The 12,984-nt window shown below is 48.5% G+C and overlaps 1 protein-coding gene across 10 annotated transcripts in view; it reads left to right on the top strand.

The window, feature by feature from the left end:
• The window catches only part of Med15 (mediator complex subunit 15), a 69,983-nt gene that overhangs the window by 53,994 nt on the left and 3,005 nt on the right, over positions 1–12,984 (top strand). For all 10 annotated transcript variants that reach the window (XM_063226072.1, XM_063226076.1, XM_063226075.1 and 7 more), the window contains 5 exons: positions 735–842; positions 11,516–11,643; positions 11,722–11,849; positions 12,007–12,141; positions 12,220–12,283. In XM_063226072.1, the coding sequence (XP_063082142.1) occupies positions 735–842; positions 11,516–11,643; positions 11,722–11,849; positions 12,007–12,141; positions 12,220–12,283 (563 nt within the window). The remainder of the gene's footprint in view (positions 1–734; positions 843–11,515; positions 11,644–11,721; positions 11,850–12,006; positions 12,142–12,219; positions 12,284–12,984) is intronic.

Raw genomic sequence — 12,984 nt, 5'->3', positions numbered from 1 at the left:
TCTCAAAAAAAAAAAAAAAAAAAAAAAGAGGCCCCCTGCATTAGGTTGGGAGGCTTGAGGGTCATAAGGAACAGATATGAAACAGTGGGAGTCAGCCCACTGGGACCTGAACCTTTGTGTGATAGGCTGTTTTCCGTTGAGATTGGGTCTGGTGATCTAGAGACACTGAAGGAGAAACAACCTGCCTGGCTCTGACTGGGGCCTACCTTGTCCCTATGAAGGTTTCTTTGCATTTGGTCCTATGTTGTCTGCTTTTCTTTCCTGAGCCTTTTACCTAAGCTCGTCTTTCTAGCTGAGCTGCTAGCTGGTCAGTCCTGGTTTTTTTCCTCCTGTACCATCAGCATGTTTGGCAAGAGGATGAGCAGGCTAGCTGTGCAGTTGGCTTTTCAGGCCATCCTTCTGCTCCCAGTGACAGCTGGCATGGTGGGTGACTGGAGAATCGCAGGCAGAAGGTTGTGCTGCTTCTCATCAGAGTTAGAGGAGTTAGCTTTTCTGTGCTGAGAGCCTGGCTGGTGAGGAACATTTCTTATGACATTGTGGTATCAGTGACAATCACTAACAGTTACGTCATCACCTGTGGAATCATTGTAATCTCATCCTCCATCTCTAGAAAGGCTCAGTTGACTTAGTTGACATCTTAGTTGACATCTCTTTGCCACTGGTGCACACAAATGCTAGGCGCTCTGCTCTCTGCCCCAGGTGATTCTAAATGAATTCTTCTTTCATCCCTCCAGGTCAGAGCTCCAATGGTAGTCCAGCAGCCGCAGGTACAGCCTCAGGTACAGCAGCAGCCAGCAGTGCAGACAGCACAAGCTGCCCAGATGGTGGCTTCTGGAGTCCAGGTAAAGGCCTTCGGAGCTGAGGGCCTCTTGAGTCTCTAGCTGGTGTGTGTCCATCCACCCATGGAGTTCTATAGCAAGGGTCTGGTTTGGTTTAGGGGCCAAGCTGGTAAAGCATGGGGAATCCTCGCTCCCTTCCACTTTTTGAGACATCTCTAATGTCCTCTTAAATAGCTCGCTGTGTTCAGTCACAGTTGGAACCTTATCAGCTGTGTATGTAATGCATGTAGCTCCCATTTTACTCCCAGGAAGGTGCATATGAGAGAATAGCAGGTCTTCATCTTCACTTCTTCTTCCATTTGAAGAACCAGTGGCTGTGGGAAGCATCTCCCCTGAAAGGAGGAAGATGATGGGAATAACAGTGGGCACGTAGACACGGGCAGACACAGTTGTGCCATACAGGAGCATGGGAATGGGCATTTGGAGGCTGCCTCTTTGGGAAGGCACAACTGACATATCACTGTCCAACCTTGCTCATTCCTGTTCTCTCTAGGGATGACAGGATGCAGGAGGCTTTGCCTAGCCTTTCCTGGTGTCTGGGAGTAGACACCCAGGGTTCCTGTGACTTGGCTGAGGTACCCACCACATCTTCATACTAGTGACTACTATGCAGGGACATATCTAATAGGAATCTTGATTCTTGCTGTGTTTATATGGTAGTAGAAGCACTCCTAGTCCTGAATTGGAGATTGGCTTTAGAAGTACACAGAATGTGCTAGCTGATAAGGGGAGGCTGTTGCAGTTTGAGCCTCAGCTGGTGCTGTGACCATACTTTGCTGCCACCAGGAGGCTATCTAACTGGCTTACCTGGAAACCAGCTGAGCTGAGTCTGGCTCCCCAGCTCTGTTGACCGATGTTTCACACTGAGGTGGTGGCTCAGAAGTTTCCCTTCTTTCCTTACTGCATTGCTCAAGGGCTGGGACACTACCTTGGAGAGAAGCATGCCTGTGTGGGAACCTGAAATCTTGTGCTCACCTACCAGCTCCCTTGCCACTGTACCAAGTGACTCAGGCCCGGTGTTCCTCTACTACCCACTACTACATGAAACACACCATAAGCTTCACATTTGTGGTAGAGGCGGCTGACCATCCTTGTGAGGTTAGAATCTATGTCACCACCATGTGTCTCAGGTCACCTGGAGGATTCCCTCCTCTTGGTTGCCTGTGCAGGGGAAGGATCTGGTTTGTGTTCAGGCAGCAAAGTTGCAGCACAGTAGTGATGGTTCTGAAAGCATAAGCCACTGCCCACTTCCCTTGCCACTATGCATCCCCATTCCAGGACCTACTTGTTGGAAACCTCTGTACTTTTAGTCTGGCCCAGTGGCAAAGAGATGTTCTCTTCACTTTTCTTTCAGTGTTTGGAAAGCAAATAGCTGCACAGTAGGCCACAGTATGTGTGAATGATGTGGGCCCATTCTGCCAACTTGCTCATAGGCTGCTAGCTCAAGGAAATATATGCCCTGTCATCACTCCAGTGTCTCATCAGCTGCCAGAAGCAGGATGCTGGGTGCCTGTGCCCAGTCCCCCACACTGAGCCTGTGTGCAGGGCATGGTTCTGCTGGTGTGGAAACGTGGGCCAGCCATGGGCAGTTACCTCTGGAGTACACACCTTAACTGTTAATGTTTTTCCCAGCCCCGTGTTGACAGTCAGTGGCAAGTAGAGGGTCAAAGTAGACTCATATCTTTCTATTTAGATAGAACCAGTGGAAAGATCGCAAAGGTCTTTGATAGCCATGAAAGGTAGCACCTAGTCACCTCTTCGGTTTATTTCCAAATGGGTTTGGTTTATTGAGGACCACATCTTCAATATTTTTAGGTCTATCATCCACCTGTTCTGCAGTATGTACAGGTCCAAAAGCAATGGGGCCAAGCAGCTTTGGATAGAGACCTCCAAAACCGAGCCAGAGTAAACCTTACCTCTGTAATGCGTTTACCTCACATGTTTTGTTGTGAGGTAAACACAAAACTGGTCTGCAAGGTGGTATTTTAAGGCATACCATCCACCTGACCCTCAGCACCTTGCATTGCTGGGCAGTGAGATGCCCAAGTGCTGGTGGCAGAAGGAGCCTCATGGGTTCTTGAAGCCCAGAAACAAGTGATATGCATCTGTATTCTGCCCTTCAGCCCAGATGTGACACACAGATTCCTCACCTTCTATGGGTTTTGGCGCAGTCTTAGAGCTTGCCACTGTGCATGGCAGTTGGAGACTGGTTTCATGGAGACTGACTGACATACCTCATTGCATTGTCCTAGCAGCAGCCGGGTACTAGGTTACGGCTGGGTGGCCTGGGGATGACACATCCTCTTAAGGGGAACATTTTTTGATTTATAACCTTCCTTTGAAACTTGAGTTGTCATGATGGACAAGATTAACAAGTATGGTAGTTCTGGAAGATAGAAAATGGAGAGATGTGTAAGAGAAACAGCCTTGAGGGGGAGAAATGGTACAGTGTCTTTTCTGGTTTTCTTATATCATCAAAGATGTACTGTCCATAGGAATTTGTTTTGTGTGAGTCTGGAGGTTGAACTTAGGGCCTCATGGGTGCTAGGCATGATCTCTACCACTGAGCTACGTCCTCAGCCCCTTTTTCTTTATTGTTGAGACAAGATCTCACTAAGTTGCACAGGCTGATCTCCTGCCTCAGCCTCCCAGGTAGCTTGGATCACAGATGTACATTCTTGCTCTGGGTCTCTATTGAGTTCTGTATGTAGTGTCTTCCATGTTAGCATAAAAGTGAAATGTTTCCCTATGTGTTAGTCATTTTTATGTTGCTATTAACAAAATATTTGAGGTACACAGTATATACAGGTAAGGTTTACTGGGCCAAGTTTTGGAGGTTTCTGTCCATGGTTGCTTGGCCCTGTTGCTTTTAGACCTGTGGACAAGGCGACACATCTTGGCATGAGCCCATGTGGAGCAGAGTCACAACTTCACAGCAGCCAGGAAGCAAAGAGAAGCAGGAAGAGACTGATATTCCAGTTTCCTTTAAGCGCATTATCCCACTGACCCAAAATCTAAGGTCTGCCTCTTGTTGTTGTTGTTGTTGTTTTAGGTCCCACCTTGTAAAGGTCTTTACCATTTTCCAATAGTCCCAAGCTGGGGACCAAACTTTTTAAAGATTTTTTTTTTGTGGTACTGTGTGTTGAAGCTAGGACCTCATGCATACAAGCAAAGCACTTTATCACTGAGCTTCAATCCCAACCCGTTCATTTTCTTTTAGCCAAAAATTAAATTGAAAACAGAAGCTACCAATTGGTGACTCACTGTCAAGTGATGGCATTTTGAAACTTTCTGACACATAGCTACCCAGAAAGGAATTCAAGGAAACCCCACCCTTGCCTAAGCTGCAGCCCTGGCTTATTTTGCTTTGGTCACTGTTCTGAAAGGCTTGGAGGGAGGAAAAGAGAGGTCGTTCTCTGGGGCTGGTGAAGGCTCACTCAGAGCCTTTGTACGTCAGCTTTGTCACATGCATGTCCATAAGAGATGTCTGTTTTTGATGACACTTCTCTGCAACCTACAAAATAAAGCTAAGTTTTCATATATAAGAAGACTTGAAAGTTGAAAGAAAAAGTAAAGGAATTGTTTCATAGTGGATACACATTCTGTCCTGCTTTTGTAGAGGAAAAAGAGAAATTTTTTGTGTCTTAGTAAATCCCACTGTGGATGATATTGCCCCTCACTATATGAGTGAAAAAGCCAACACAATAACACAAAAGGATCACTGCAAGTTCAAGGCCAGCAGGGGCTACATAGTGAGCTTGAGGCCAACTAGAGCTATATAGGGAGACCCTGTCTTAAAAATCAAACAAAAAAGCCAGGTGACCACAGCATAGGGCTATAGGAACACCAGTATTGTCTCGTGAACTATACCCCCAGCAAGAAGTATAAATTGACAAGGTCATGACTGGTGCTAGAATTACCACCTAGCGATCATCTTTGATGTTTGGGTACTGACTTCACTCATGACTCTGGAGGTAACCTTCCTCAGAAGAGGCCCTCTGGTGGGAGCTGTGCTTTTCTGCCCGCCTTCTCCCCAGTTTTTAGTTACAGAACAATTCCTCCATAGATGCTAGGATTAGCAGCTCCAGGGAGACGTGGAGTAGTCGAGGGTGATTTGGGGCTCTGAGAGGGCTCTTCTGGGAAGGAATACTGCTCTGAGCAAGCTTATCTGAATGTGGCTTCTGTGTCAGTGATGGTCAACTTTTCTTATACCAAGCCTCAGTGGCTTTCCCCTTTCCCAGCTTATCCCAAGAGCCTGGTCTTCCAGAACCTCTGCCTTGCAGTCTGGCTCTTACTCTCTGGGCAGGATTCTGCTCTGTCCATAACTCTGGAATGTGTCCAGGACAACCAGTGCAGATGTGCAGCCGGTAGGATAGAAAGACACTGTAATCTTGAACACGTCACTGTGCCTCACCCCTCCAAAGGCCACTTGGAGCTGCCAAGGATGTCTCTTCCAGAGGTTTCTCCAGTTAGAGGCTCTACATATCCTCTCTACCTGCTATGCACTGTGATTCTTATCACTATCACCTTGTCTGTTGTCCCTGTGTCCTCAAAGGTGATTGCTGAAGCCTTGGCCCAAGGCAGGATGTATATAAGAGCGCAGATCCCACCTATCGCTACTCCATCCTCCATCCTTTGGTTGGAAAGCCCATGCCGCAGGTATTTATAGACCTGAGAGCCTTTGTTAAGCACGTCTGTTACATTTAGTGACTTTTTTCACAGTGACAGCATGCTATACCAAGTACTTTTCAATCTGCTTAAATAAGGCCAAGCCCAACTGGTGTTTCTTGAGAAGTGAATAAGTCTGTCCTCCCTACCCCACCCCACCCCAGTTTAAAATAGTCATCTTGCTGTCATTTTCATGATGAAATAAGATATGTGAGTGTTTACATTCAAATTAATTAAAATTAAATAAAACTAAAAGTTTAGTTTGTTGTTTGCACCAGTTACATTTTGAGGTCAGCAGACCCTGGAGAAACTGGCTCCCAACTGGATAACACAGATCACCAAAGATGGCTATTGCGGAGGAAAGTTGTGTTGGCCCAGGACAGATCCCTGGAGTTTACTAGGCAATATGTAGAATTCACTACACACATACCTTCCTAGGTAAATGTGAACTTGTGTGTACATTACTTTTTTTGTTTTGTTTGTTTTTGAGACAGAGTCTGACTGTGTAGTTCAGGCTGGCCTTGAACTCACTGTATAGCCTAGGCTGGCCTCAAACTCATGGCAATCCTCCCTAGTGCTTGGAATTACAGGCTTGCACCACCATGATCAGCTACTTTATATTTGTCAGGGAAGTGAACTCCTGTTTTTCTGTTCTGTGAAATACAGAATTATCCCATGCATATTCATTAAACAAACAGTTGCGACATGGGTTTGTATGTTAGAAGATTCTGAGATAAAACAATGCTATCTGCCCTTCTCTGGGAGCCCACAAGCAGCTAATTGTTATCCTCATTCCTGTTGGGTTCCTTGTGGGGAGCAAATGACTTTGTCTGTCTGTCTGTCTGTCTATGCACGTATATATGTGTGTGTCTTTCTTTCTCTCTCTCTCTCTCTCTCTCTCTCTCTCTCTCTCTCTCTCTCCCTCTTTCTTTCTTTCTTTCTTTCTTTCTTTCTTTCTTTCTTTCTTTCTTTCGCAGCTCCTGATTCCAGCATTTAGCCCCTCTTACAAACAAAAGGGCCACAGGGAGTTCGTCTACTGAGGATCTAGGTGTGCAGGTGAAATTCTCATATTTTGGCCTCTCAGGAGCCTTCTAGAAACCCCTCAACCCTGCTCTTGTTGAAGTTTTTGCTTTTACTTCTGGCTGAGCTGGCCCTCCCATGCCTCCACACACCCAGAGCTTCACACCTCTGCCACACCAAGTTCTGTATGGCCTTGTCTCACCCAAAGTCTATTGCAGAGTGCCTGCACCACACCCCTGCCGGCTGGTGTTTCTTCCTAAACTTTTCTTTTCTTTTTTTTTTTTTTAATTTTTTTTTTTCTTTTTCCTTTTTATCGGTACCAGGGATTGAACTCACGACTACCTGCTTGCAAGACAGGCTCTTATGCCGCTGAGCTAAATCCCCAGCCCCTCTCCTGAACTTTTCACTGGGACAAATCTCTCCACTCTCCTCCCCAACCTTCCCCAGCCCAACTAAGTCTGTTTGTAGTACTTCCCAATGCTAAAAGCCAAGGAAAAGAGGTAAAAGGGAGGAAATATGGAGGAAAAAATAAGATAAAACCAAAATAAAGTTACTATATGGCAAATTTGGTTCATCCCCATTGCATTTTGTGGCTGTAGTAACAGAGCCATTGCCAGACAATGCCAGCTAACTCTGCACAGATTATTCACAGCACCTACCATCCACCCACAGACATATACCATTAGTGCTTGTGCCAAGGGAATCATACCCCTGAGCATTGAGGGAGCGTGTGGAAAGCAAATCCAGCAGCATTTAGGAAACACTACTGCCCCAGCAATAAACTAGTTAGAGGATTTCTGGCATTGGGTAACTCTAGAAAAGGCCCCGGCTTTGTTTTTAAAGCAGGTTCATTCATCCAGGCCACTGAGAGGAAGGAGGCTCTGAAAATACTTAGAGAAGGGAGGAAACGTCAATGGAGAGAGTCCAGGAGGCCTCCCTACTGCCTCCACAGTGCTCCGCAGCCCTGTGTGATCTCAGCCTTGCCCATGGGGAGCCTGTCTTCCTGCTTCCTCAGAGGCTGTGTAGCCTGTTGCATACTTAGCTCTCTCTGAGTGACCTCCAGAAGAGCTCCTATGTCCAGGAGTTGAGAGTCACACCCTAGACTGTGCACACCCTGGACATTCATCTGGCTTCAGAAACAATGCAGTTGCTTTTGTGACAGTGATCCTTGCTCAGTGGCACAAGCGCCTGCCTCACAAGCACGAGGTCAGGAGTTTGATTCCCGGGACAAAAAAATAAATAAAAATCTACTTAAGGCCTGGGGATGTGGCTCAGTGGTAAGAGTATTTGCATACCATCCAAAAGCCCTAGATTCCATTGCCAGCACTAAAGACAAACTATAAGTTTAACTGGGAGCTGCCCCATTGTTTGGCCAGTGAGCCTGGCTGGGCCCTGTCCCCCACTTGAGGTGTTTCCAATGCCTCTTGACCTTACTTAGCATGTCCCGCGACCAGTCTTCCCCCAGCCACCTCCTCTCAGTCCTCAGCATTCACTCTGGGTTTTTTGTTTGTTTTTTTTTTCCCCCCCTTTCTTTGTGGTAACAAATTGGGCCCAAGAATATTATGCAGAAATTCAGGCATTCTTTGGCTTTACCCCACATGCTTTTTTACCTCCTAGTACTGGGGTTGATCCCAGGGTCTTTGTACTGAGCTAACCCCAGACCCCCTTTTTTGAGACAGAATCTTGTTAAGTTGCCCAAGCTCGGCTCAAACTAGTACTTCTCCTGCCTCAACCTCCCAGAGTGCTGACATGCACCACCACACATGGCTTCCTGAGACTCCGTCTGTGCTGTTGCCCCACAGGTGCATCTTTGCAATGTGGTAGGGACACTTTCTGGGCACCAACAACAATGACCAAGTAGGATTTTCCAGGCATGTTTTCAGTCATGTTCCAGACACAGTGCACAACATAGCAGTCCAGCTGGGTGACATGGAGTTCCTATTCTAGTACTCCTTGGCAGGTGTAAGCAGATAGCATGATGGGACTGTGTTCCTCTGAGCTCTGGAAATGACTTCCACAGGCCTGCTGAGTGCTACCCAGGATTCAGGGGATAATTCTGGGGTGTCAGACAGTATGGGTAGTTCAGAGAGGGGTAGAGCTCGTAGTGCCATCATATCCTGAGGTTTTTTATGGGACAAAGTTCCCTGGACCAACATTTCTGTTCTGCTGCACCTGAGCTGTGGCCCCTTTATCCCTTCTACATGGCCTCCATTCCCACTCGCCCCCAATCTGCACCCATTTGCATTCCTGCCCAGCTGCTTGGTGCAGCCCCATAGCCTCTCCATTGCCTACCCATGGCTATTGTGTCCAGTCCCTTTCCCGAGAAAGTACACTGTACCATCATTCCTGAAGCACTGGATTTTACTGTTCCTGGGGTCCCTGGGTGACATGCTAGTTGTGTAACCTTGAGCAGATCACCTCCCTTGAGCTCTGGTGTGCCCACCTGTGATGTGCAGGTATGCAACACACGCAGAAAGCACTCAGAAGCTCATCCCTGAGAGACACATCCTCCTCCTCTGGCTTTTGCTAGCAGCCCTGACATATCCATACCTGTGTCACTAGCAAAATGAGAATATGTGGAAGGTTTTTGCTATTTCCCTTCCTGCAAGGAACTCATCCCTGAAAAAATGCACTGCTGTCTCCCACCCTGTCCTAAAGACTGGGTTTGTTCCCACCCCACTTGTCATCTCTGTAGGCCAGTTCTGTCTGGGGATGGGTCCTTGAGGCTGCTCCTGTACCAAGCATGTGTAAGCTGACTTAGCCCTCAGGGCTGACATCTGAAATGCTCTCCAAGTCCCGTATTTCTTGCTTTTTTTTTTTTTTTTTTAATTTTTATTTAAAGAGAAAGAAACATTAAAAAAAATGGAGAAAAAAAGAAAAAAAAAGGGTAGAAATAATACAGAATTACAGAAAAATAAACAGTAAGAAATCACTAAGTTACATATTGTCATCTTAGAAATAGTTGTTCAGGTTACAAAGTTAAAGCATATAAAGTGTCATTCAAATAGTGACACTGCCAACAGTTCTGCTCAATGATCCAACAAAAACTTAGTAATATGGTTATCAGTCCTACACACTTGTTTTTTTTTTATCTTAAAGAGGGTAAGATTAAACATATTGAAACAGAACAAAACAGTTCATAAAGAAACAATTTAAATTTCTTGCTTTTTTGAAGTGAAAGGGTGCCCCTGATTTGTTTTACTCCCTGTTGGATACCTTCTTGCTGCCTCCCATCCTATGAGGTTTGCCAGCTAACCTCGCCTGGGACAGCTGAATTGCTGAGAGGGACCCATGTGCTTGGGGCCACTGTGGGGACAAAGGTGGTGGTGCTGATGAAATTCAGGAAGCAGATGGTTACCTGGGAGAATCTGGAGGGGTTGCATGTGTGAACAGACCAGTGTACCATCCTGGAACCTGGAGGGAGTCTAGGAGGAGGCATCTTGGCCACATCCAGGCCTCCTTAGGATGTGAGAAGAAGCAGGACGCTGGGGTCCAGCTCCTCTGACAGAGGAGAGAGGCTCTTATGCTCCCTGAGAACTTGACCCTGGCCTGGCCTCGGTGCTCTGTCTCCTCTGGAGGTTTATGCAGCTGACTGACTTCCATACTTCCGGTGCCTGGAGACAGCCCCTGAGAACCCTGCTCTGCCCTCCCCAAGGGCAGAGGGTGTCAGCAGTATGTGCCTGTGTCCTGTAGCTAAGATGAGAACATAAGCTGTGAGGTAACTTTGCCACTGCAGCATCCCTTGCCCAGCTATGCCTCCCTGCAGCTGTCCCCCAGAGGAGCACTAGTTTTTAGGCCATGGACAAGGACTGACTGGTTGCTAAAAGGGACAGCTATTCCATAGGGCCTGGGTGCATGTGGAAAGTGGCAGCAGGTTCAGGGTAGGAAAGGAGGGGTGGTGGGTACTTGAGGGGCAGGGCTGGGAGGGAACCACTGCACAGCCATTCTTGCCCTCCAGACTGGAGTGGGATAAGCTGGACATGGGGATCAAGGACATTTGTTTCTGCTCCTTGGTACCATCTGTAGCTCTCCACATGGGACTTTTGGGTCTGGGATTTTGTTAGTACCTAGGTTGATTCTGGAACATGTGTGGGGTATGCTAGTCACCCTGGGTCCCTAGGACTCAGTGTACGTCAAGCCTGCGGGGGAAACCTGCTGTATTTGTTCAGCTCAGCATTTTGCAGGCATAGCTATAGCAGTCCTGGCCTGACCTTGTGACCTCGGTGCTCCTCTTGACTCCAGGCAAGGTTGTCACAGAGTGGTGGGAACAGTCCATTCCCTCTGTTACTGTCCCACTGGGCCAGCAGCTTTGGTTCAGGGCCTCTGACCCAGCCATGTGGAAATCATCACAATGTGGGTGGCACTGTGTGCCTCAGTCCCCCTGCTACCCTAGTGCACACAGTGCCCTGGGCAGCCCTGTCTGGCACAGTCATTGAGAGCAGATAAACTGGCATGCAAGAGCAGGTACCATTTCACTCTCAAGCTTGGTTTAGACCACAGGTCCTAAAAGCGCTGAGCAGCTATGGTGGGTAGGTCCCTGTGTCCTGTCCTTCTGACCCACAGGATGGGCAGGAATCATTGGGTAAGATCTGGATTTGTTTCCAATTTGAGATGCTCAGAACCCAGAGTGTTTCTCACCCTTTACTCCCTGACCATAGCAGAAGAGTGGTAGGAGGGAGGTGTGGAGCCATGACTGTCTTGGGTACCAGTATGCGTATGGTCTCACAGAGGTATGTGGGAATACGTGGCTGTGAGTTGCAACTCTATTGTCCAGAGGGCTATGGAAGGGCCTCTAGATGGGCCTGCTGTACTGTACAGGTTCATTCTGTGTGTTTAAGGGTGGGGCTGTTGCCTGGGTGCATATTTGGAAAAAGACAAGGGAGTAGCTGAGGCTACAAGGGAGGACAGGCCTGTGAATATGGTGGCCGGTGGCCTGGAGGCACATGGGAATGTGTTACTGTTAGTTGGCTGATCCTCTCCACTTCCAGGTCAGCCAGAGTGGCCTCACTATGCTGTCTTCACCGTCACCTGGCCAGCAGGTGCAGACTCCACAGTCTATGCCCCCTCCCCCACAGCCATCCCCACAGCCAGGCTCGCAGCCCAACTCAAATGTCAGGTAAGCCTGGCCAGGGACAACCCTCTCATCTGGTCCTCAGACCCTGGCTCAGACTTGCTTCCTCTCATTTGGCTACAGTTCCGGTCCTGCCCCATCACCCAGCAGCTTCCTGCCTAGCCCCTCACCTCAGCCTTCCCAGAGCCCAGTGACAGCACGCACCCCACAGAACTTCAGCGTCCCCTCCCCTGGACCACTAAATACCCCTGGTAAGTGGGACCTGGGACCAGGGTGCCATGAGGCACCAGGAATCACCTTCATGAGGCCTGAACTCATAAAGGCGCATGTGCTCTGGGGCCCCTCAGAGCTTGAATACCCCACCTGAGGGTTTGCAGAGAGCCAGCCTCACATGCTTGTGTCCCACAGTGAACCCCAGCTCTGTCATGAGCCCAGCAGGCTCCAGCCAGGCCGAGGAGCAGCAGTACTTGGACAAACTGAAGCAACTATCCAAGTACATCGAGCCCCTGCGCCGCATGATCAACAAAATTGACAAGAATGAAGGTGGGGCAAGGGCCAGGCTGAGGGCAGGCCCCAGTGGATACCTCAGGCCTGGGTCTTAGTGTCCCCTCTTCGTCCCAGACAGAAAAAAGGACCTGAGTAAGATGAAGAGTCTTCTGGACATTCTGACTGACCCCTCAAAGCGGTGAGCTTTACCCCAAGCCAGACATTCTGCACTGCAGCTCCTGAAGGGCCCCCAGGGCCTACTGGTGATAGGAATTTAGCAAAAGGCCCTGTGAGAGGTCCCCGAGGCTTCCTGTAGGTGTGTGCTGGGGCGCGGAGCCCTGAACTGACTTTCTCCATTGCTCAGCCTTCGCCTGTTCCAGGCTGCTGCTGTGATTCTCACAGTTCCACCCTGTGACTATCACAGCTTGGTTTCAGTGGGCTTTTCGTCAGCCATGACAGGCCTGAGTCTGACCTTCATCTCTGCTCCTACTTGTCAGTAACCTTAGCCAGGAGACTGCATCTTGGTCACCCCATCTGTAGCAGGGCTGCATGTGCTCCTCAGGTAAATGAAACAAAGTGGTGCCCAAGCAAAGCATGTGGACGGCAGTGCCTCCCAACCACAGGAACTCGTGTAGCATTCCAGAACCGTGCACTGAATGGGCCTTTCTGTCACTTCTCTCCCATCTTGCTGCTTCATCTGACACTCTGCTCCTCTCCTTCAAGGAAATTCTTGTCCTGCTTGTCTGGGTCAGATGCTATGCACTGCTGAATGGGGCCTGTTAGGGCTGGACAGCCCTTCAAGCCCTCAGGTTGACTTTTCAGTGGAGTTGTGAGGTCAAGAACAAAGGGAGTTGAGACCAAAGCCTTCTCAGCCTGGCCTGGGAGCAGCTGACTAACTGG

The sequence above is a fragment of the Cavia porcellus genome, unplaced genomic scaffold, assembly GCF_034190915.1.
Source record: "Cavia porcellus strain 051 isolate PalLab524CR breed Dunkin Hartley unplaced genomic scaffold, mCavPor4.1 scaffold_16, whole genome shotgun sequence".
Classification (NCBI taxonomy): domain Eukaryota; kingdom Metazoa; phylum Chordata; class Mammalia; order Rodentia; family Caviidae; genus Cavia; species Cavia porcellus.
This window is presented reverse-complemented; position numbering and strand designations above follow the sequence as displayed.